At 48.1% G+C, this 20886-nt stretch overlaps 1 protein-coding gene across 1 annotated transcript in view; it reads right to left on the reverse strand.

Moving 5' to 3' along the window:
* Window positions 1-20886, reverse strand: part of LOC124594527 — a 605846-nt gene that overhangs the window by 135600 nt on the left and 449360 nt on the right. Inside the window, exons 96-117 of the mRNA XM_047132903.1 lie at window positions 18936-19265; window positions 18509-18823; window positions 18074-18406; window positions 17657-17962; window positions 14516-14821; window positions 14099-14416; window positions 13678-14007; window positions 13251-13565; window positions 12816-13148; window positions 12399-12704; window positions 9260-9565; window positions 8843-9160; window positions 8422-8745; window positions 7995-8309; window positions 7560-7892; window positions 7143-7448; window positions 4002-4307; window positions 3585-3902; window positions 3164-3493; window positions 2737-3051; window positions 2302-2634; window positions 1885-2190 (exon numbers count right to left, since the gene is read on the reverse strand). Coding sequence (XP_046988859.1) covers window positions 1885-2190; window positions 2302-2634; window positions 2737-3051; window positions 3164-3493; window positions 3585-3902; window positions 4002-4307; window positions 7143-7448; window positions 7560-7892; window positions 7995-8309; window positions 8422-8745; window positions 8843-9160; window positions 9260-9565; window positions 12399-12704; window positions 12816-13148; window positions 13251-13565; window positions 13678-14007; window positions 14099-14416; window positions 14516-14821; window positions 17657-17962; window positions 18074-18406; window positions 18509-18823; window positions 18936-19265 — 7002 coding nt within the window. The remainder of the gene's footprint in view (window positions 1-1884; window positions 2191-2301; window positions 2635-2736; window positions 3052-3163; window positions 3494-3584; window positions 3903-4001; window positions 4308-7142; window positions 7449-7559; window positions 7893-7994; window positions 8310-8421; window positions 8746-8842; window positions 9161-9259; window positions 9566-12398; window positions 12705-12815; window positions 13149-13250; window positions 13566-13677; window positions 14008-14098; window positions 14417-14515; window positions 14822-17656; window positions 17963-18073; window positions 18407-18508; window positions 18824-18935; window positions 19266-20886) is intronic.

The following is a 20886-nucleotide window of genomic DNA, read 5'->3' on the forward strand; positions in this document are numbered from 1 at the left end:
AGCTAGCGCAGTAACTGTAGCCTCTAGCACACTACAAATACATGAGAGCATTGAGAAAATTGTCAGGAAATATGTTCTCAAGCGAACTGAAGAGTACAGCTTGTTTTGCAAAGTGTTGATGCCTGATGCCTAGAGCTACTAGGATGTCACTTGTCATTTGAGAATTCGATAGGATTGAAGAGGAACTTGACATTCCGCAATGACTTGATAGGCAAAGTGCTGAACACTAAAAACTAGGACAAAGGAGAGAGGAAACTCGCTGCTGTTATACACTCAGACTGACAAGAAGGTGGACCAGTCTTAAATATCACGGACGGGCCATCTCTTGGTAAGATTTGCTGCCTGTTGTATTGCATAGCACTGTGTTACTTCAGTCACGGCTTTGATATCAAGAGAACAGTTGCCTGAGATGCTCAAGAATGAAATCAATCAAGGCAAATCCGCAACAGCTCGCCGTATCATTACGAAATACAGACAGTGGCTCCCACGAAAGCGTCGACAGCAGTTCTTCTAGCCGCAATTTGAATTTTCTGTCGAAGCAGATATGTGTGTAGCAACCAAAGAATTCGCGAGGAGGAGAGGCAAGAGAAGAACGGTACCAGTGTGCGCGACAGTCAAGGACGACAGACTCCCTTTCTCGTCAGAACGACATATTCTGCAGCTTCCACAGCAGACAACTACGTGGACACAGAAAGCTAAGTTCTAATCTCACTACATCTATCGACTGGTAACAATCCGAAACGCCACAACCTGCACACTTTTAGGCCCATAATCCAGTTCTATTAATGCAAAGCTGCCTCGATAGATAGACAACGAATTTCACGCTTCAAAGAGTGACCACACAAATCCTGTTGTATAATTGCTGCTACTTGCACAATGAACACTTCAGTCGCATCTTTTCTAACAGAACGCAGAAAATGAGAAGAATGGACTCTCTCTTACCGGGACAGATACATTCCAGGCGAGTTGCACATAACGCTTTAAGGTGCTATTTAACTTCCTGCACGTAAACCCACACATTCTTAATCGGGTTTGGAAAGGAACACATAGACCTGATGAAAACGGACAAGATATAGTTCTTGTACAACTGAAAGTGCAACGACCGTCTGACTGAATGTATTACGTCCAAATGTAGGGAAAACAAACTTGCCTGTCCAACCACCTACCGACATCATGAGGAAAGACATGTTTGATCTGGCAGGCCCTGAATTGTATAAGCCATGTTAGTTGCCTATGTTTCACCACCACTGCATATTTGTACCACAGAGCGTTTTATTGAAATAATGCAATCAGGCAAAGAAAACGGTGGGGCTACCATACACCTATGAGCCACTGTCCGTTTGGGATGCTTGACTACTGATTTAGCTCTGCAGCTCCACCGCTTTGATGTTGAAATGGAGCAGGAAAAAGCTGTGTGCGCAAAAAGCAGTGGAGCGTGGCTATACACGCCGGTTTCTCGGAACTCACAGTTCAGTTGGCGAAGAGAGGGACGATCATCCATCTGCTGAGCATTAGAGACACAATAAAGCATAGAAGGAAGAATTTTCCTTGTATAAAGGTAAAACACGTTAGTCCTTTGGAAGTAACATATTGCGTAGTAAGGTAACATTCCAAAGACAACAGTGGTGATGATAACGATCACCATGACAAGGCGAGGCATAGCCGCTGAACGTTCCCAACCGTATGAAAGACAGCCGCCGAAAACCCCACAGTTTGGAAAGGTCTTCTTTATGAGCAAACCAACAGTGAATAAGAGAAATGAGAGCGTGACAGGTACATTTATATTTATTGTGAGAGAATTTCCATACGCGAATGTCCAGACCGTTCCTCCCAACCCCCACAACAGATGCTGACGGAGTAGATCACTATATATCTGGTACATACGTGGAATAGGCCGGCACTGAATGAAGGCATTTCCAGAGGTGCCTTCTGGACAGGTACAGATGGGGATGTGGTTGACTACGTCGCATCGAGCACCCTGTCCGCAAGTTCCTGGGCAGGGGTCAGCACACTTGTTCCTGATGCAAGCTTTCGTCCTGTCACAATCAGTACTCAACACGCACTCTGGCCGGCAACCAGTGTATGGGTCTCCTTGGTATTCTGGAAGACAAGTACAACTGCCATCTCGGCATTCGGCGTTAGGCCCGCAAGGCGAAGGATTGCACGGGTCCGATTCCACAGGTTCTGCAACTGTAAGCAATTTGAAGAACGAAGTGAGTTTGACGTGAACACAATCTGGAGTTTCTACTTCCACATGAAATTAATTTGAAATCATACTTTGCGTTGCTTAAGCTTTCTTACTTGTCGGTTTTGGGAAGCAGTTGGTGAATGGATCTCCTGTGTACCCCTCAGGGCATGTGCACACCGGGGTGTGGTTGATCACACTGCACTGTGCGCCAATGCCACACGACCCAGGACATGGGTCACGACACTTCTCCCGGATACAAGCCCTGTTGCTGGGGCACTCCGAGTTGATGGAGCACTCGGGACGGCAGTTTGGTGGAGCGCCAATGTAATTTGCCAGGCATGAGCATGAAGGATTGCCACCTGTATCACGACATTCAGAATACGGCCCACATGGTGATGGGATGCAAGGATTCACTACTACTGGGGCACTCGGCCTCTGAGGTGGAGCTAAAAAGAGAAAAGAAACAACGTTCTAGGTCAGTCCTGCGCTGTCACCAAGGCCATATTGCATCACACACACTAGAAAAACCCAAGGCTCCAGAAGCTTACGTGGAATTGGATGGCATCTGGCGAAGGGGTCTCCGGTATATCCTTGTTTGCAACTGCATATTGGGCTGTGGTTGATCACCTGGCAGCGAGTATTGAGGCCACACGGCCCAGGGCAAGGGTCCACACACTTCTGGTTCACACAGGCTCGGTTCTGCGGGCATTCGGAGCTCACCACACACTCTGGTCTACAGCCTGGTGGACTGCCAATGTACGACGGTAGGCATGAGCACACAGCCTGCCCATTCACTTGGCGACATTGGCTGTTAGGACCACATGGCGATGGGCTGCACGGATCTCCTGGTTCAGCTACCACAGCTGCGCAATAGAAGGGCCAGTCAGCCATACAAATACAACCGAAAGAACACATGGTTACCAAATAACTCACTCCACAGAGATAAAGTATTTCAGCAGAGAAATTGGTCCTTACGTTCGCTAGCCTGCACTGTGCAGTATCGGAACGGGTCTCCAGTGTATCCCGGCCGGCATGTGCACGATGGCAGGTGATTGACCACCTGGCAGTCTGCATTCGGGCCACACGTGCCGGGGCATGGGTCTTGGCACTTGTTACGAATACATGCCCTGTTGGGAGCACAGTCAGTGTTCACCACGCACTCTGGCCGACAGCCTTCGTACGGATTGCCCACATACTCTGGTAGACAAGTGCAAGATCCAGCGCCATTCTGTTCCCTACACACTGCATTCGAACCACATGGCGACGGAGAGCAGGGCGTTGGCCTCTCCTGGGGCACGGCTACAGCTGAAAGCCACAAGTCACAATTATCCTCTGCACGAACTTGCATCCACAATCGCACAAATACAAGAGAAATGACTCAGGAGTTCATTCTTACGTTGTACAAAGCACTGAGAGAACGGGTCTCCAGTGTATCCAACCGCACACACACACGTAGGCGTGTGGCTGACCACTCGGCACTCAGCATTTGATCCACAAGCTCCGGGACAGGGGTCTTTGCACTTCTGCCCCATACAGGCCAGATGGCTGGCACACTCGCTGTTGCTGACGCACTCAGGCCGACAGTTTGGTGGCGAGCCTTTGAATTCTGGCAGGCACGAGCAAGAGGGGCTGTCTCCAGCTACCTTGCACTGAGCATTTGGACCACAAGGTGACGGCTGGCAAGGGTTCACTGGCTTGCTCACCGGCGAATCAGCTGCATGAGGGAAAAACCAATGTGTGAGAAGAACAAAGTAGTAGCTTACATTGTTTTCTGATATGACAGGAAGAAATGTTTCATCAGTATGGTTCTTACGTATGGGCAGGCATCTGGTGAACGGGTCTCCCGTGTGGCGCGGTGGACAGCTACAGATAGGGTTGTGATTCACCACCTGACACTTAGCCCCAATTCCACACGTTCCTGGGCAAGGATTTCTACATTTCTGGTTGCTGCAGGCTTCATTCTGGCTGCAATCGGAACTCACAACGCACTCTGGCCTGCACGCCGGTGGGCTTCCAAGGTAGCCCGGCACACATGAACATACAGCCTGGCCGTTAATCTCCCGACATTGGCTGTTGGGACCGCATGGAGACGGGTTGCATGGCTGTGTTGCCACGGGAGCTGTGTAAAAAGACAAAAGGGGTTACTCCATTTTGTCTGTCCAAGCTATTACTATTCTACTCAACGCGAAGGTAGTGTATTACATTACATTTATTGTCTATTTTCGAGTTATCAACGTATTGTTCTATACTCGTACAAACGATATTGGCGTGGTCAAGATATATGGTAAGCGTAGAGGATCGATACGAAGTAAGCGGTGCTGGATGTACCTTGCTGTGTAGCACAGCATCCGGAGAGCGCGAGACAATCAGTAACTTCTTGTGACACTCTGACGAAGAATCTCTAACCACGCATTGCATGTCATGCGCTAAGAACAATGGTGTAATCTAAGGTCCGCTTGTGCTTAAAATCTCGTACGTAATCTGGGGAATGCGTTTGACAGCAGATATCAAGAGCCACATGGGCAGTTTCCTCATAGAACCAGCAAAACCCGAGAGTTACTCTTTGTGTTGTATTACTGGGACATCTACATCAGCAAATACAGATTGTCTCACCTTGACCTGCTTAGATTCTGCCAAGTTTAGTTACGTCGATTAGCATTCTTGTGTGTTCCAGTAAATACTATCGGTGTTCGCTTCAATAATTAAGATGGCGAGGTGAAGGAATTAATTCTGAATTATAGTTATTTATCTCGTTTAGCTGACCTCTTGCATGAACTGGAATGATGCATTCCCCACACTATCCAAGTGTTTTTAGCCTTTAGCAACCACAAGGCACGGAGAAAAGTTTAAACTAATCAGTCTACACGGACACTAACAAAACAGTGTCAGTGGCCGGTCTTCACTCTACCGGATGGTCATGTTCTTGAAAACCCATGTACTGGTATTTACCACGGTATCAAGACCGATCTTAATACGAACAGTATACACATGAAAATCTCGTTTAATAGATCTGCTGTTGAAGAATCGCCGCCAGAAGATGATTGAACTTGCATCGAGAATGTTGTCTCTCAGCTAGCGCAGTAACTGTAGCCTCTAGCACACTACAAATACTTGTGAGCATTGAGAAAATTGTCAGGAAATATGTTCTCAAGCGAACTGAAGAGTACAGCTTGTTTTGCAAAGTGTTGATGCCTGATGCCTAGAGCTACTAGGATGTCACTTGTCATTTGAGAATTCGATAGGATTGAAGAGGAACTTGACATTCCGCAATGACTTGATAGGCAAAGTGCTGAACACTAAAAACTAGGACAAAGGAGAGAGGAAACTCGCTGCTGTTATACACTCAGACTGACAAGAAGGTGGACCAGTCTTAAATATCACGGACGGGCCATCTCTTGGTAAGATTTGCTGCCTGTTGTATTGCATAGCACTGTGTTACTTCAGTCACGGGTTTGGTATCAAGAGAACAGTTGCCTGAGATGCTCAAGAATGAAATCAATCAAGGCAAATCCGCAACAGCTCGCCGTACCATTACGAAATACAGACAGTGGCTCCCACGAAAGCGTCGACAGCAGATCTTCTAGCCGCAATTTGAATTTTCTGTCGAAGCAGAGATGTGTGTAGCAACCAAAGAATTCGCGAGGAGGAGAAGCAAGAGAAGAACGGTACCAGTGTGCGCGACAGTCAAGGATGAGAGACTCCCTTTTTCGTCAGAACGACATATTCTGCAGCTTCCACAGCAGACAACTACGTGGACACAGAAAGCTAAGTTCTAATCTCACTACATCTATCGACTGGTAACAATCCGAAACGCCACAACCTGCACACTTTTAGGCCCATAATCCAGTTCTATTAATGCAAAGCTGCCTCGATAGATAGACAACGAATTTCACGCTTCAAAGAGTGACCACACAAATCCTGTTGTATAATTGCTGCTACTTGCACAATGAACACTTCAGTCGCATCTTTTCTAACAGAACGCAGAAAATGAGAAGAATGGACTCTCTCTTACCGGGACAGATACATTCCAGGCGAGTTGCACATAACGCTTTAAGGTGCTATTTAACTTCCTGCACGTAAACCCACACATTCTTAATCGGGTTTGGAAAGGAACACATAGACCTGATGAAAACGGACAAGATATAGTTCTTGTACAACTGAAAGTGCAACGACCGTCTGACTGAATGTATTACGTCCAAATGTAGGGAAAACAAACTTGCCTGTCCAACCACCTACCGACATCATGAGGAAAGACAAGTTTGATCTGGCAGGCCCTGAATTGTATAAGCCATGTTGGTTGCCTATGTTTCACCACCACTGCATATTTGTACCACAGAGCGTTTTATTGAAATAATGCAATCAGGCAAAGAAAACGGTGGGGCTACCATACACCTATGAGCCACTGTCCGTTTGGGATGCTTGACTACTGATTTAGCTCTGCAGTTCCACCGCTTTGATGTTGAAATGGAGCAGGAAATAGCTGTGTGCGCAAAAAGCAGTGGAGCGTGGCTATACACGCCGGTTTCTCGGAACTCACAGTTCAGTTGGCGAAGAGAGGGTCGATCATCCATCTGCTGAGCATTAGAGACACAATAAAGCATAGAAGGAAGAATTTTCCTTGTATAAAGGTAAAACACGTTAGTCCTTTGGAAGTAACATATTGCGTAGTGAGGTAACATTCCAAAGACAACAGTGGTGATGATAACGATCACCATGACAAGGCGAGGCATAGCCGCTGAACGTTCCCAACCGTATGAAAGACAGCCGCCGAAAACCCCACAGTTTGGAAAGGTCTTCTTTATGAGCAAACCAACAGTGAATAAGAGAAATGAGAGCGTGACAGGTACATTTATATTTATTGTGAGAGAATTTCCATACGCGAATGTCCAGACCGTTCCTCCCAACCCCCACAACAGATGCTGACGGAGTAGATCACTATATATCTGGTACATACGTGGAATAGGCCGGCACTGAATGAAGGCATTTCCAGAGGTGCCTTCTGGACAGGTACAGATGGGGATGTGGTTGACTACGTCGCATCGAGCACCCTGTCCGCAAGTTCCTGGGCAGGGGTCAGCACACTTGTTCCTGATGCAAGCTTTCGTCCTGTCACAATCAGTACTCAACACGCACTCTGGCCGGCAACCAGTGTATGGGTCTCCTTGGTATTCTGGAAGACAAGTACAACTGCCATCTCGGCATTCGGCGTTAGGCCCGCAAGGCGAAGGATTGCACGGGTCCGATTCCACAGGTTCTGCAACTGTAAGCAATTTGAAGAACGAAGTGAGTTTGACGTGAACACAATCTGGAGTTTCTACTTCCACATGAAATTAATTTGAAATCATACTTTGCGTAGCTTAAGCTTTCTTACTTGTCGGTTTTGGGAAGCAGTTGGTGAATGGATCTCCTGTGTACCCCTCAGGGCATGTGCACACCGGGGTGTGGTTGATCACACTGCACTGTGCGCCAGTGCCACATGACCCAGGACATGGGTCACGACACTTCTCCCGGATACAAGCCCTGTTGCTGGGGCACTCCGAGTTGATGGAGCACTCGGGACGGCAGTTTGGTGGAGCGCCAATGTAATTTGCCAGGCATGAGCATGAAGGATTGCCACCTGTATCACGACATTCAGAATACGGCCCACATGGTGATGGGATGCAAGGATTCACAACTACTGGGGCACTCGGCCTCTGAGGTGGAGCTAAAAAGAGAAAAGAAACAACGTTCTAGGTCAGTCCTGCGCTGTCACCAAGGCCATATTGCATCACACACACTAGAAAAACCCAAGGCTCCAGAAGCTTACGTGGAATTGGATGGCATCTGGCGAAGGGGTCTCCGGTATATCCTTGTTTGCAACTGCATATTGGGCTGTGGTTGATCACCTGGCAGCGAGTATTGAGGCCACACGGCCCAGGGCAAGGGTCCACACACTTCTGGTTCACACAGGCTCGGTTCTGCGGGCATTCGGAGCTCACCACACACTCTGGTCTACAGCCTGGTGGACTGCCAATGTACGACGGTAGGCATGAGCACACAGCCTGCCCATTCACTTGGCGACATTGGCTGTTAGGACCACATGGCGATGGGCTGCACGGATCTCCTGGTTCAGCTACCACAGCTGCGCAATAGAAGGGCCAGTCAGCCATACAAATACAACCGAAAGAACACATGGTTACCAAATAACTCACTCCACAGAGATAAAGTATTTCAGCAGAGAAATTGGTCCTTACGTTCGCTAGCCTGCACTGTGCAGTATCGGAACGGGTCTCCAGTGTATCCCGGCCGGCATGTGCACGATGGCAGGTGATTGACCACCTGGCAGTCTGCATTCGGGCCACACGTGCCGGGGCATGGGTCTTGGCACTTGTTACGAATACATGCCCTGTTGGGAGCACAGTCAGTGTTCACCACGCACTCTGGCCGACAGCCTTCGTACGGATTGCCCACATACTCTGGTAGACAAGTGCAAGATCCAGCGCCATTCTGTTCCCTACACACTGCATTCGAACCACATGGCGACGGAGAGCAGGGCGTTGGCCTCTCCTGGGGCACGGCTACAGCTGAAAGCCACAAGTCACAATTATCCTCTGCACGAACTTGCATCCACAATCGCACAAATACAAGAGAAATGACTCAGGAGTTCATTCTTACGTTGTGCAAAGCACTGAGAGAACGGGTCTCCAGTGTATCCAACCGCACACACACACGTAGGCGTGTGGCTGACCACTCGGCACTCAGCATTTGATCCACAAGCTCCGGGACAGGGGTCTTTGCACTTCTGCCCCATACAGGCCAGATGGCTGGCACACTCGCTGTTGCTGACGCACTCAGGCCGACAGTTTGGTGGCGAGCCTTTGAATTCTGGCAGGCACGAGCAAGAGGGGCTGTCTCCAGCTACCTTGCACTGAGCATTTGGACCACAAGGTGACGGCTGGCAAGGGTTCACTGGCTTGCTCACCGGCGAATCAGCTGCATGAGGGAAAAACCAATGTGTGAGAAGAACAAAGTAGTAGCTTACATTGTTTTCTGATATGACAGGAAGAAATGTTTCATCAGTATGGTTCTTACGTATGGGCAGGCATCTGGTGAACGGGTCTCCCGTGTGGCGCGGTGGACAGCTACAGATAGGGTTGTGATTCACCACCTGACACTTAGCCCCAATTCCACACGTTCCTGGGCAAGGATTTCTACATTTCTGGTTGCTGCAGGCTTCATTCTGGCTGCAATCGGAACTCACAACGCACTCTGGCCTGCACGCCGGTGGGCTTCCAAGGTAGCCCGGCACACATGAACATACAGCCTGGCCGTTAATCTCCCGACATTGGCTGTTGGGACCGCATGGAGACGGGTTGCATGGCTGTGTTGCCACGGGAGCTGTGTAAAAAGACAAAAGGGGTTACTCCATTTTGTCCGTCCAAGCTATTACTATTCTACTCAACGCGAAGGTAGTGTATTACATTACATTTATTGTCTATTTTCGAGTTATCAACGTATTGTTCTATACTCGTACAAACGATATTGGCGTGGTCAAGATATATGGTAAGCGTAGAGGATCGATACGAAGTAAGCGGTGCTGGATGTACCTTGCTGTGTAGCACAGCATCCGGAGAGCGCGAGACAATCAGTAACTTCTTGTGACACTCTGACGAAGAATCTCTAACCACGCATTGCATGTCATGCGTTAAGAACAATGGTGTAATCTAAGGTCCGCTTGTGTTTAAAATCTCTTACGTAATCTGGGGAATGCGTTTGACAGCAGATATCAAGAGCCACATGGGCAGTTTCCTCATAGAACCAGCAAAACCCGAGAGTTACTCTTTATGTTGTATTACTGGGACATCTACATCAGTAAATACAGATTGTCTCACCTTGACCTGCTGAGATTCTGCCAAGTTTAGTTACGTCGATTAGCATTCTTGTGTGTTCCAGTAAATACTATCGGTGTTCGCTTCAATAATTAAGATGGCGAGGTGAAGGAATTAATTCTGAATTATAGTTATTTATCTCGTTTAGCTGACCTCTTGCATGAACTGGAATGATGCATTCCCCACACTATCCAAGTGTTTTTAGCCTTTAGCAACCACAAGGCACGGAGAAAAGTTTAAACTAATCAGACTACACGGACACTAACAAAACAGTGTCAGTGGCCGGTCTTCACTCTACCGGATGGTCATGTTCTTGAAAACCCATGTACTGGTATTTACCACGGTATCAAGACCGATCTTAATACGAACAGTATACACATGAAAATCTCGTTTAATAGATCTGCTGTTGAAGAATCGCCGCCAGAAGATGATTGAACTTGCATCGAGAATGTTGTCTCTCAGCTAGCGCAGTAACTGTAGCCTCTAGCACACTACAAATACATGAGAGCATTGAGAAAATTGTCAGGAAATATGTTCTCAAGCGAACTGAAGAGTACAGCTTGTTTTGCAAAGTGTTGATGCCTGGTGCCTAGAGCTACTAGGATGTCACTTGTCATTTGAGAATTCGATAGGATTGAAGAGGAACTTGACATTCCGCAATGACTTGATAGGCAAAGTGCTGAACACTAAAAACTAGGACAAAGGAGAGAGGAAACTTGCTGCTGTTATACACTCAGACTGACAAGAAGGTGGACCAGTCTTAAATATCACGGACGGCCATCTCTTGGTAAGATTTGCTGCCTGTTGTATTGCATAGCACTGTGTTACTTCAGTCACGGCTTTGATATCAAGAGAACAGTTGCCTGAGATGCTCAAGAATGAAATCAATCAAGGCAAATCCGCAACAGCTCGCCGTACCATTACGAAATACAGACAGTGGCTCCCACGAAAGCGTCGACAGCAGATCTTCTAGCCGCAATTTGATTTTCTGTCGAAGCAGATATGTGTGTAGCAACCAAAGAATTCGCGAGGAGGAGAGGCAAGAGAAGAACGGTATCAGTGTGCGCGACAGTCAAGGACGACAGACTCCCTTTCTCGTCAGAACGACATATTCTGCAGCTTCCACAGCAGACAACTACGTGGACACAGAAAGCTAAGTTCTAATCTCACTACATCTATCGACTGGTAACAATCCGAAACGCCACAACCTGCACACTTTTAGGCCCATAATCCAGTTCTATTAATGCAAAGCTGCCTCGATAGATAGACAACGAATTTCTCGCTTCAAAGAGTGACCACACAAATCCTGTTGTATAATTGCTGCTACTTGCACAATGAACACTTCAGTCGCATCTTTTCTAACAGAACGCAGAAAATGAGAAGAATGGACTCTCTCTTACCGGGACAGATACATTCCAGGCGAGTTGCACATAACGCTTTAAGGTGCTATTTAACTTCCTGCACGTAAACCCACACATTCTTAATCGGGTTTGGAAAGGAACACATAGACCTGATGAAAACGGACAAGATATAGTTCTTGTACAACTGAAAGTGCAACGACCGTCTGACTGAATGTATTACGTCCAAATGTAGGGAAAACAAACTTGCCTGTCCAACCACCTACCGACATCATGAGGAAAGACAAGTTTGATCTGGCAGGCCCTGAATTGTATAAGCCATGTTGGTTGCCTATGTTTCACCACCACTGCATATTTGTACCACAGAGCGTTTTATTGAAATAATGCAATCAGGCAAAGAAAACGGTGGGGCTACCATACACCTATGAGCCACTGTCCGTTTGGGATGCTTGACTACTGATTTAGCTCTGCAGTTCCACCGCTTTGATGTTGAAATGGAGCAGGAAATAGCTGTGTGCGCAAAAAGCAGTGGAGCGTGGCTATACACGCCGGTTTCTCGGAACTCACAGTTCAGTTGGCGAAGAGAGGGTCGATCATCCATCTGCTGAGCATTAGAGACACAATAAAGCATAGAAGGAAGAATTTTCCTTGTATAAAGGTAAAACACGTTAGTCCTTTGGAAGTAACATATTGCGTAGTGAGGTAACATTCCAAAGACAACAGTGGTGATGATAACGATCACCATGACAAGGCGAGGCATAGCCGCTGAACGTTCCCAACCGTATGAAAGACAGCCGCCGAAAACCCCACAGTTTGGAAAGGTCTTCTTTATGAGCAAACCAACAGTGAATAAGAGAAATGAGAGCGTGACAGGTACATTTATATTTATTGTGAGAGAATTTCCATACGCGAATGTCCAGACCGTTCCTCCCAACCCCCACAACAGATGCTGACGGAGTAGATCACTATATATCTGGTACATACGTGGAATAGGCCGGCACTGAATGAAGGCATTTCCAGAGGTGCCTTCTGGACAGGTACAGATGGGGATGTGGTTGACTACGTCGCATCGAGCACCCTGTCCGCAAGTTCCTGGGCAGGGGTCAGCACACTTGTTCCTGATGCAAGCTTTCGTCCTGTCACAATCAGTACTCAACACGCACTCTGGCCGGCAACCAGTGTATGGGTCTCCTTGGTATTCTGGAAGACAAGTACAACTGCCATCTCGGCATTCGGCGTTAGGCCCGCAAGGCGAAGGATTGCACGGGTCCGATTCCACAGGTTCTGCAACTGTAAGCAATTTGAAGAACGAAGTGAGTTTGACGTGAACACAATCTGGAGTTTCTACTTCCACATGAAATTAATTTGAAATCATACTTTGCGTTGCTTAAGCTTTCTTACTTGTCGGTTTTGGGAAGCAGTTGGTGAATGGATCTCCTGTGTACCCCTCAGGGCATGTGCACACCGGGGTGTGGTTGATCACACTGCACTGTGCGCCAATGCCACACGACCCAGGACATGGGTCACGACACTTCTCCCGGATACAAGCCCTGTTGCTGGGGCACTCCGAGTTGATGGAGCACTCGGGACGGCAGTTTGGTGGAGCGCCAATGTAATTTGCCAGGCATGAGCATGAAGGATTGCCACCTGTATCACGACATTCAGAATACGGCCCACATGGTGATGGGATGCAAGGATTCACTACTACTGGGGCACTCGGCCTCTGAGGTGGAGCTAAAAAGAGAAAAGAAACAACGTTCTAGGTCAGTCCTGCGCTGTCACCAAGGCCATATTGCATCACACACACTAGAAAAACCCAAGGCTCCAGAAGCTTACGTGGAATTGGATGGCATCTGGCGAAGGGGTCTCCGGTATATCCTTGTTTGCAACTGCATATTGGGCTGTGGTTGATCACCTGGCAGCGAGTATTGAGGCCACACGGCCCAGGGCAAGGGTCCACACACTTCTGGTTCACACAGGCTCGGTTCTGCGGGCATTCGGAGCTCACCACACACTCTGGTCTACAGCCTGGTGGACTGCCAATGTACGACGGTAGGCATGAGCACACAGCCTGCCCATTCACTTGGCGACATTGGCTGTTAGGACCACATGGCGATGGGCTGCACGGATCTCCTGGTTCAGCTACCACAGCTGCGCAATAGAAGGGCCAGTCAGCCATACAAATACAACCGAAAGAACACATGGTTACCAAATAACTCACTCCACAGAGATAAAGTATTTCAGCAGAGAAATTGGTCCTTACGTTCGCTAGCCTGCACTGTGCAGTATCGGAACGGGTCTCCAGTGTATCCCGGCCGGCATGTGCACGATGGCAGGTGATTGACCACCTGGCAGTCTGCATTCGGGCCACACGTGCCGGGGCATGGGTCTTGGCACTTGTTACGAATACATGCCCTGTTGGGAGCACAGTCAGTGTTCACCACGCACTCTGGCCGACAGCCTTCGTACGGATTGCCCACATACTCTGGTAGACAAGTGCAAGATCCAGCGCCATTCTGTTCCCTACACACTGCATTCGAACCACATGGCGACGGAGAGCAGGGCGTTGGCCTCTCCTGGGGCACGGCTACAGCTGAAAGCCACAAGTCACAATTATCCTCTGCACGAACTTGCATCCACAATCGCACAAATACAAGAGAAATGACTCAGGAGTTCATTCTTACGTTGTACAAAGCACTGAGAGAACGGGTCTCCAGTGTATCCAACCGCACACACACACGTAGGCGTGTGGCTGACCACTCGGCACTCAGCATTTGATCCACAAGCTCCGGGACAGGGGTCTTTGCACTTCTGCCCCATACAGGCCAGATGGCTGGCACACTCGCTGTTGCTGACGCACTCAGGCCGACAGTTTGGTGGCGAGCCTTTGAATTCTGGCAGGCACGAGCAAGAGGGGCTGTCTCCAGCTACCTTGCACTGAGCATTTGGACCACAAGGTGACGGCTGGCAAGGGTTCACTGGCTTGCTCACCGGCGAATCAGCTGCATGAGGGAAAAACCAATGTGTGAGAAGAACAAAGTAGTAGCTTACATTGTTTTCTGATATGACAGGAAGAAATGTTTCATCAGTATGGTTCTTACGTATGGGCAGGCATCTGGTGAACGGGTCTCCCGTGTGGCGCGGTGGACAGCTACAGATAGGGTTGTGATTCACCACCTGACACTTAGCCCCAATTCCACACGTTCCTGGGCAAGGATTTCTACATTTCTGGTTGCTGCAAGCTTCATTCTGGCTGCAATCGGAACTCACAACGCACTCTGGCCTGCACGCCGGTGGGCTTCCAAGGTAGCCCGGCACACATGAACATACAGCCTGGCCGTTAATCTCCCGACATTGGCTGTTGGGACCGCATGGAGACGGGTTGCATGGCTGTGTTGCCACGGGAGCTGTGTAAAAAGACAAAAGGGGTTACTCCATTTTGTCCGTCCAAGCTATTACTATTCTACTCAACGCGAAGGTAGTGTATTACATTACATTTATTGTCTATTTTCGAGTTATCAACGTATTGTTCTATACTCGTACAAACGATATTGGCGTGGTCAAGATATATGGTAAGCGTAGAGGATCGATACGAAGTAAGCGGTGCTGGATGTACCTTGCTGTGTAGCACAGCATCCGGAGAGCGCGAGACAATCAGTAACTTCTTGTGACACTCTGACGAAGAATCTCTAACCACGCATTGCATGTCATGCGTTAAGAACAATGGTGTAATCTAAGGTCCGCTTGTGTTTAAAATCTCTTACGTAATCTGGGGAATGCGTTTGACAGCAGATATCAAGAGCCACATGGGCAGTTTCCTCATAGAACCAGCAAAACCCGAGAGTTACTCTTTGTGTTGTATTACTGGGACATCTACATCAGTAAATACAGATTGTCTCACCTTGACCTGCTGAGATTCAGCCAAGTTTAGTTACGTCGATTAGCATTCTTGTGTGTTCCAGTAAATACTATCGGTGTTCGCTTCAATAAATAAGATGGCGAGGTGAAGGAATTAATTCCGAATTATAGTTATTTATTTCGTTTAGCTGACCTCTTGCATGAACTGGAATGATGCATTCCCCACACTATCCAAGTGTTTTTAGCCTTTAGCAACCACAAGGAACGGAGAAAAGTTTAAACTAATCAGTCTACACGGACACTAACAAAACAGTGTCAGTGGCCGGTCTTCACTCTACCGGATGGTCATGTTCTTGAAAACCCATGTACTGGTATTTACCACGGTATCAAGACCGATCTTAATACGAACAGTATACACATGAAAATCTCGTTTAATAGATCTGCTGTTGAAGAATCGCCGCCAGAAGATGATTGAACTTGCATCGAGAATGTTGTCTCTCAGCTAGCGCAGTAACTGTAGCCTCTAGCACACTACAAATACATGAGAGCATTGAGAAAATTGTCAGGAAATATGTTCTCAAGCGAACTGAAGAGTACAGCTTGTTTTGCAAAGTGTTGATGCCTGATGCCTAGAGCTACTAGGATGTCACTTGTCATTTGAGAATTCGATAGGATTGAAGAGGAACTTGACATTCCGCAATGACTTGATAGGCAAAGTGCTGAACACTAAAAACTAGGACAAAGGAGAGAGGAAACTCGCTGCTGTTATACACTCAGACTGACAAGAAGGTGGACCAGTCTTAAATATCACGGACGGGCCATCTCTTGGTAAGATTTGCTGCCTGTTGTATTGCATAGCACTGTGTTACTTCAGTCACGGCTTTGATATCAAGAGAACAGTTGCCTGAGATGCTCAAGAATGAAATCAATCAAGGAAAATCCGCAACAGCTCGCCGAACCATTACGAAATACAGACAGTGGCTCCCACGAAAGCGTCGACAGCAGTTCTTCTAGCCGCAATTTGAATTTTCTGTCGAAGCAGATATGTGTGTAGCAACCAAAGAATTCGCGAGGAGGAGAGGCAAGAGAAGAACGGTACCAGTGTGCGCGACAGTCAAGGACGACAGACTCCCTTTCTCGTCAGAACGACATATTCTGCAGCTTCCACAGCAGACAACTACGTGGACACAGAAAGCTAAGTTCTAATCTCACTACATCTATCGACTGGTAACAATCCGAAACGCCACAACCTGCACACTTTTAGGCCCATAATCCAGTTCTATTAATGCAAAGCTGCCTCGATAGATAGACAACGAATTTCACGCTTCAAAGAGTGACCACACAAATCCTGTTGTATAATTGCTGCTACTTGCACAATGAACACTTCAGTCGCATCTTTTCTAACAGAACGCAGAAAATGAGAAGAATGGACTCTCTCTTACCGGGACAGATACATTCCAGGCGAGTTGCACATAACGCTTTAAGGTGCTATTTAACTTCCTGCACGTAAACCCACACATTCTTAATCGGGTTTGGAAAGGAACACATAGACCTGATGAAAACGGACAAGATATAGTTCTTGTACAACTGAAAGTGCAACGACCGTCTGACTGAATGCATTACGTCCAAATGTAGGGAAAACAAACTTGCCTGTCCAACCACCTACCGACATCATGAGGAAAGACAAGTTTGATCTGGCAGGCCCTGAATTGTATAAGCCATGTTGGTTGCCTATGTTTCACCACCACTGCATATTTGTACCACAGAGCGTTTTATTGAAATAATGCAATCAGGCAAAGAAAACGGTGGGGCTACCATACACCTATGAGCCACTGTCCGTTTGGGATGCTTGACTACTGATTTAGCTCTGCAGCTCCACCGCTTTGATGTTGAAATGGAGCAGGAAAAAGCTGTGTGCGCAAAAAGCAGTGGAGCGTGGCTATACACGCCGGTTTCTCGGAACTCACAGTTCAGTTGGCGAAGAGAGGGACGATCATCCATCTGCTGAGCATTAGAGACACAATAAAGCATAGAAGGAAGAATTTTCCTTGTATAAAGGTAAAACACGTTAGTTCTTTGGAAGTAACATATTGCGTAGTAAGGTAACATTCCAAAGACAACAGTGGTGATGATAACGATCACCATGACAAGGCGAGGCATAGCCGCTGAACGTTCCCAACCGTATGAAAGACAGCAGCCGAAAACCCCACAGTTTGGAAAGGTCTTCTTTATGAGCAAACCAACAGTGAATAAGAGAAATGAGAGCGTGACAGGTACATTTATATTTATTGTGAGAGAATTTCCATACGCGAATGTCCAGACCGTTCCTCCCAACCCCCACAACAGATGCTGACGGAGTAGATCACTATATATCTGGTACATACGTGGAATAGGCCGGCACTGAATGAAGGCATTTCCAGAGGTGCCTTCTGGACAGGTACAGATGGGGATGTGGTTGACTACGTCGCATCGAGCGCCCTGTCCGCAAGTTCCTGGGCAGGGGTCAGCACACTTGTTCCTGATGCAAGCTTTCGTCCTGTCACAATCAGTACTCAACACGCACTCTGGCCGGCAACCAGTGTATGGGTCTCCTTGGTATTCTGGAAGACAAGTACAACTGCCATCTCGGCATTCGGCGTTAGGCCCGCAAGGCGAAGGATTGCACGGGTCCGATTCCACAGGTTCTGCAACTGTAAGCAATTTGAAGAACGAAGTGAGTTTGACGTGAACACAATCTGGAGTTTCTACTTCCACATGAAATTAATTTGAAATCATACTTTGCGTAGCTTAAGCTTTCTTACTTGTCGGTTTTGGGAAGCAGTTGGTGAATGGATCTCCTGTGTACCCCTCAGGGCATGTGCACACCGGGGTGTGGTTGATCACACTGCACTGTGCGCCAATGCCACACGACCCAGGACATGGGTCACGACACTTCTCCCGGATACAAGCCCTGTTGCTGGGGCACTCCGAGTTGATGGAGCACTCGGGACGGCAGTTTGGTGGAGCGCCAATGTAATTTGCCAGGCATGAGCATGAAGGATTGCCACCTGTATCACGACATTCAGAATACGGCCCACATGGTGATGGGATGCAAGGATTCACAACTACTGGGGCACTCGGCCTCTGAGGTGGAGCTAAAAAGAGAAAAGAAACAACGTTCTAGGTCAGTCCTGCGCTGTCACCAAGGCCATATTGCATCACACACACTAGAAAAACCCAAGGCTCCAGAAGCTTACGTGGAATTGGATGGCATCTGGCGAAGGGGTCTCCGGTATATCCTTGTTTGCAACTGCATATTGGGCTGTGGTTGATCACCTGGCAGCGAGTATTGAGGCCACACGGCCCAGGGCAAGGGTCCACACACTTCTGGTTCACACAGGCTCGGTTCTGCGGGCATTCGGAGCTCACCACACACTCTGGTCTACAGCCTGGTGGACTGCCAATGTACGACGGTAGGCATGAGCACACAGCCTGCCCATTCACTTGGCGACATTGGCTGTTAGGACCACATGGCGATGGGCTGCACGGATCTCCTGGTTCAGCTACCACAGCTGCGCAATAGAAGGGCCAGTCAGCCATACAAATACAACCGAAAGAACACATGGTTACCAAATAACTCACTCCACAGAGATAAAGTATTTCAGCAGAGAAATTGGTCCTTACGTTCGCTAGCCTGCACTGTGCAGTATCGGAACGGGTCTCCAGTGTATCCCGGCCGGCATGTGCACGATGGCAGGTGATTGACCACCTGGCAGTCTGCATTCGGGCCACACGTGCCGGGGCATGGGTCTTGGCACTTGTTACGAATACATGCCCTGTTGGGAGCACAGTCAGTGTTCACCACGCACTCTGGCCGACAGCCTTCGTACGGATTGCCCACATACTCTGGTAGACAAGTGCAAGATCCAGCGCCATTCTGTTCCCTACACACTGCATTCGAACCACATGGCGACGGAGAGCAGGGCGTTGGCCTCTCCTGGGGCACGGCTACAGCTGAAAGCCACAAGTCACAATTATCCTCTGCACGAACTTGCATCCACAATCGCACAAATACAAGAGAAATGACTCAGGAGTTCATTCTTACGTTGTACAAAGCACTGAGAGAACGGGTCTCCAGTGTATCCAACCGCACACACACACGTAGGCGTGTGGCTGACCACTCGGCACTCAGCATTTGATCCACAAGCTCCGGGACAGGGGTCTTTGCACTTCTGCCCCATACAGGCCAGATGGCTGGCACACTCGCTGTTGCTGACGCACTCAGGCCGACAGTTTGGTGGCGAGCCTTTGAATTCTGGCAGGCACGAGCAAGAGGGGCTGTCTCCAGCTACCTTGCACTGAGCATTTGGACCACAAGGTGACGGCTGGCAAGGGTTCACTGGCTTGCTCACCGGCGAATCAGCTGCATGAGGGAAAAACCAATGTGTGAGAAGAACAAAGTAGTAGCTTACATTGTTTTCTGATATGACAGGAAGAAATGTTTCATCAGTATGGTTCTTACGTATGGGCAGGCATCTGGTGAACGGGTCTCCCGTGTGGCGCGGTGGACAGCTACAGATAGGGTTGTGATTCACCACCTGACACTTAGCCCCAATTCCACACGTTCCTGGGCAAGGATTTCTACATTTCTGGTTGCTGCAGGCTTCATTCTGGCTGCAATCGGAACTCACAACGCACTCTGGCCTGCACGCCGGTGGGCTTCCAAGGTAGCCCGGCACACATGAACATACAGCCTGGCCGTTAATCTCCCGACATTGACTGTTGGGACCGCATGGAGACGGGTTGCATGGCTGTGTTGCTATGGGAGCTGTGTAAAAAGACAAAAGGGGTTACTCCATTTTGTCTGTCCAAGCTAACGCGAAGGTAGTGTATTATATTACATTTATTGTCTATTTTCGAGCTATCAGCGTATTGCTCTGTACTCTTACAAACGATATTGGCGTGTTCAAGATATATGTTAAGCGTAGAGGATCGATACGAAGTAAGCGGTGGTGGATGTATTTTGTTGCTTAGCACTGTACCAGGAATGTGGGAAACAATGAATATCTTCTTGTGACACTCTAAAGACCTGACGATGAATCTCTATCCGCGCATTACATGTTAGGTAGCTACATTGTCTACTGTACTAACTTTCAGGATATGGTGTTTGCTTCGATTTGCTTTTGTTATAATCTAGCACGGAATGTGAGTAACGTGTTTGACAGCAGGTATCAAGCCCCACAGGTCGACCTGTTGACATGCTACACGCAAAACCCTCCTTGTGTAGAATTACTGTGTCACTTGCAGTGACGCTATAACACAATATCGCATGCTGACCGTGCTGTCTTGACCCATCTCGATAGAGAGTATGTTTTAGTGCTGCCCAGATAGCATGTTCTCCAGATCTCTCACCAAGTGAAAACATCTGGTCATGGACTGCTGAGAGACTGGCACGCCTTAACTCGTCAGCCTCTACGATTTATGAACTCTACTGTAGAGTTGAAGCCGCTTGGATTCGTATAGCCGTATATGTCATTAAAGCTGAGTTAGATTCGATACACAGCCAGATAAGAACCGTTGTTGCTGCCAGAGGTGTAGTTCTGTGTACCAAGCTGTACACCCTATACTCACCCAA

This window comes from Schistocerca americana, chromosome 1 (genome assembly GCF_021461395.2).
Source record: "Schistocerca americana isolate TAMUIC-IGC-003095 chromosome 1, iqSchAmer2.1, whole genome shotgun sequence".
Lineage (NCBI taxonomy): Eukaryota > Metazoa > Arthropoda > Insecta > Orthoptera > Acrididae > Schistocerca > Schistocerca americana.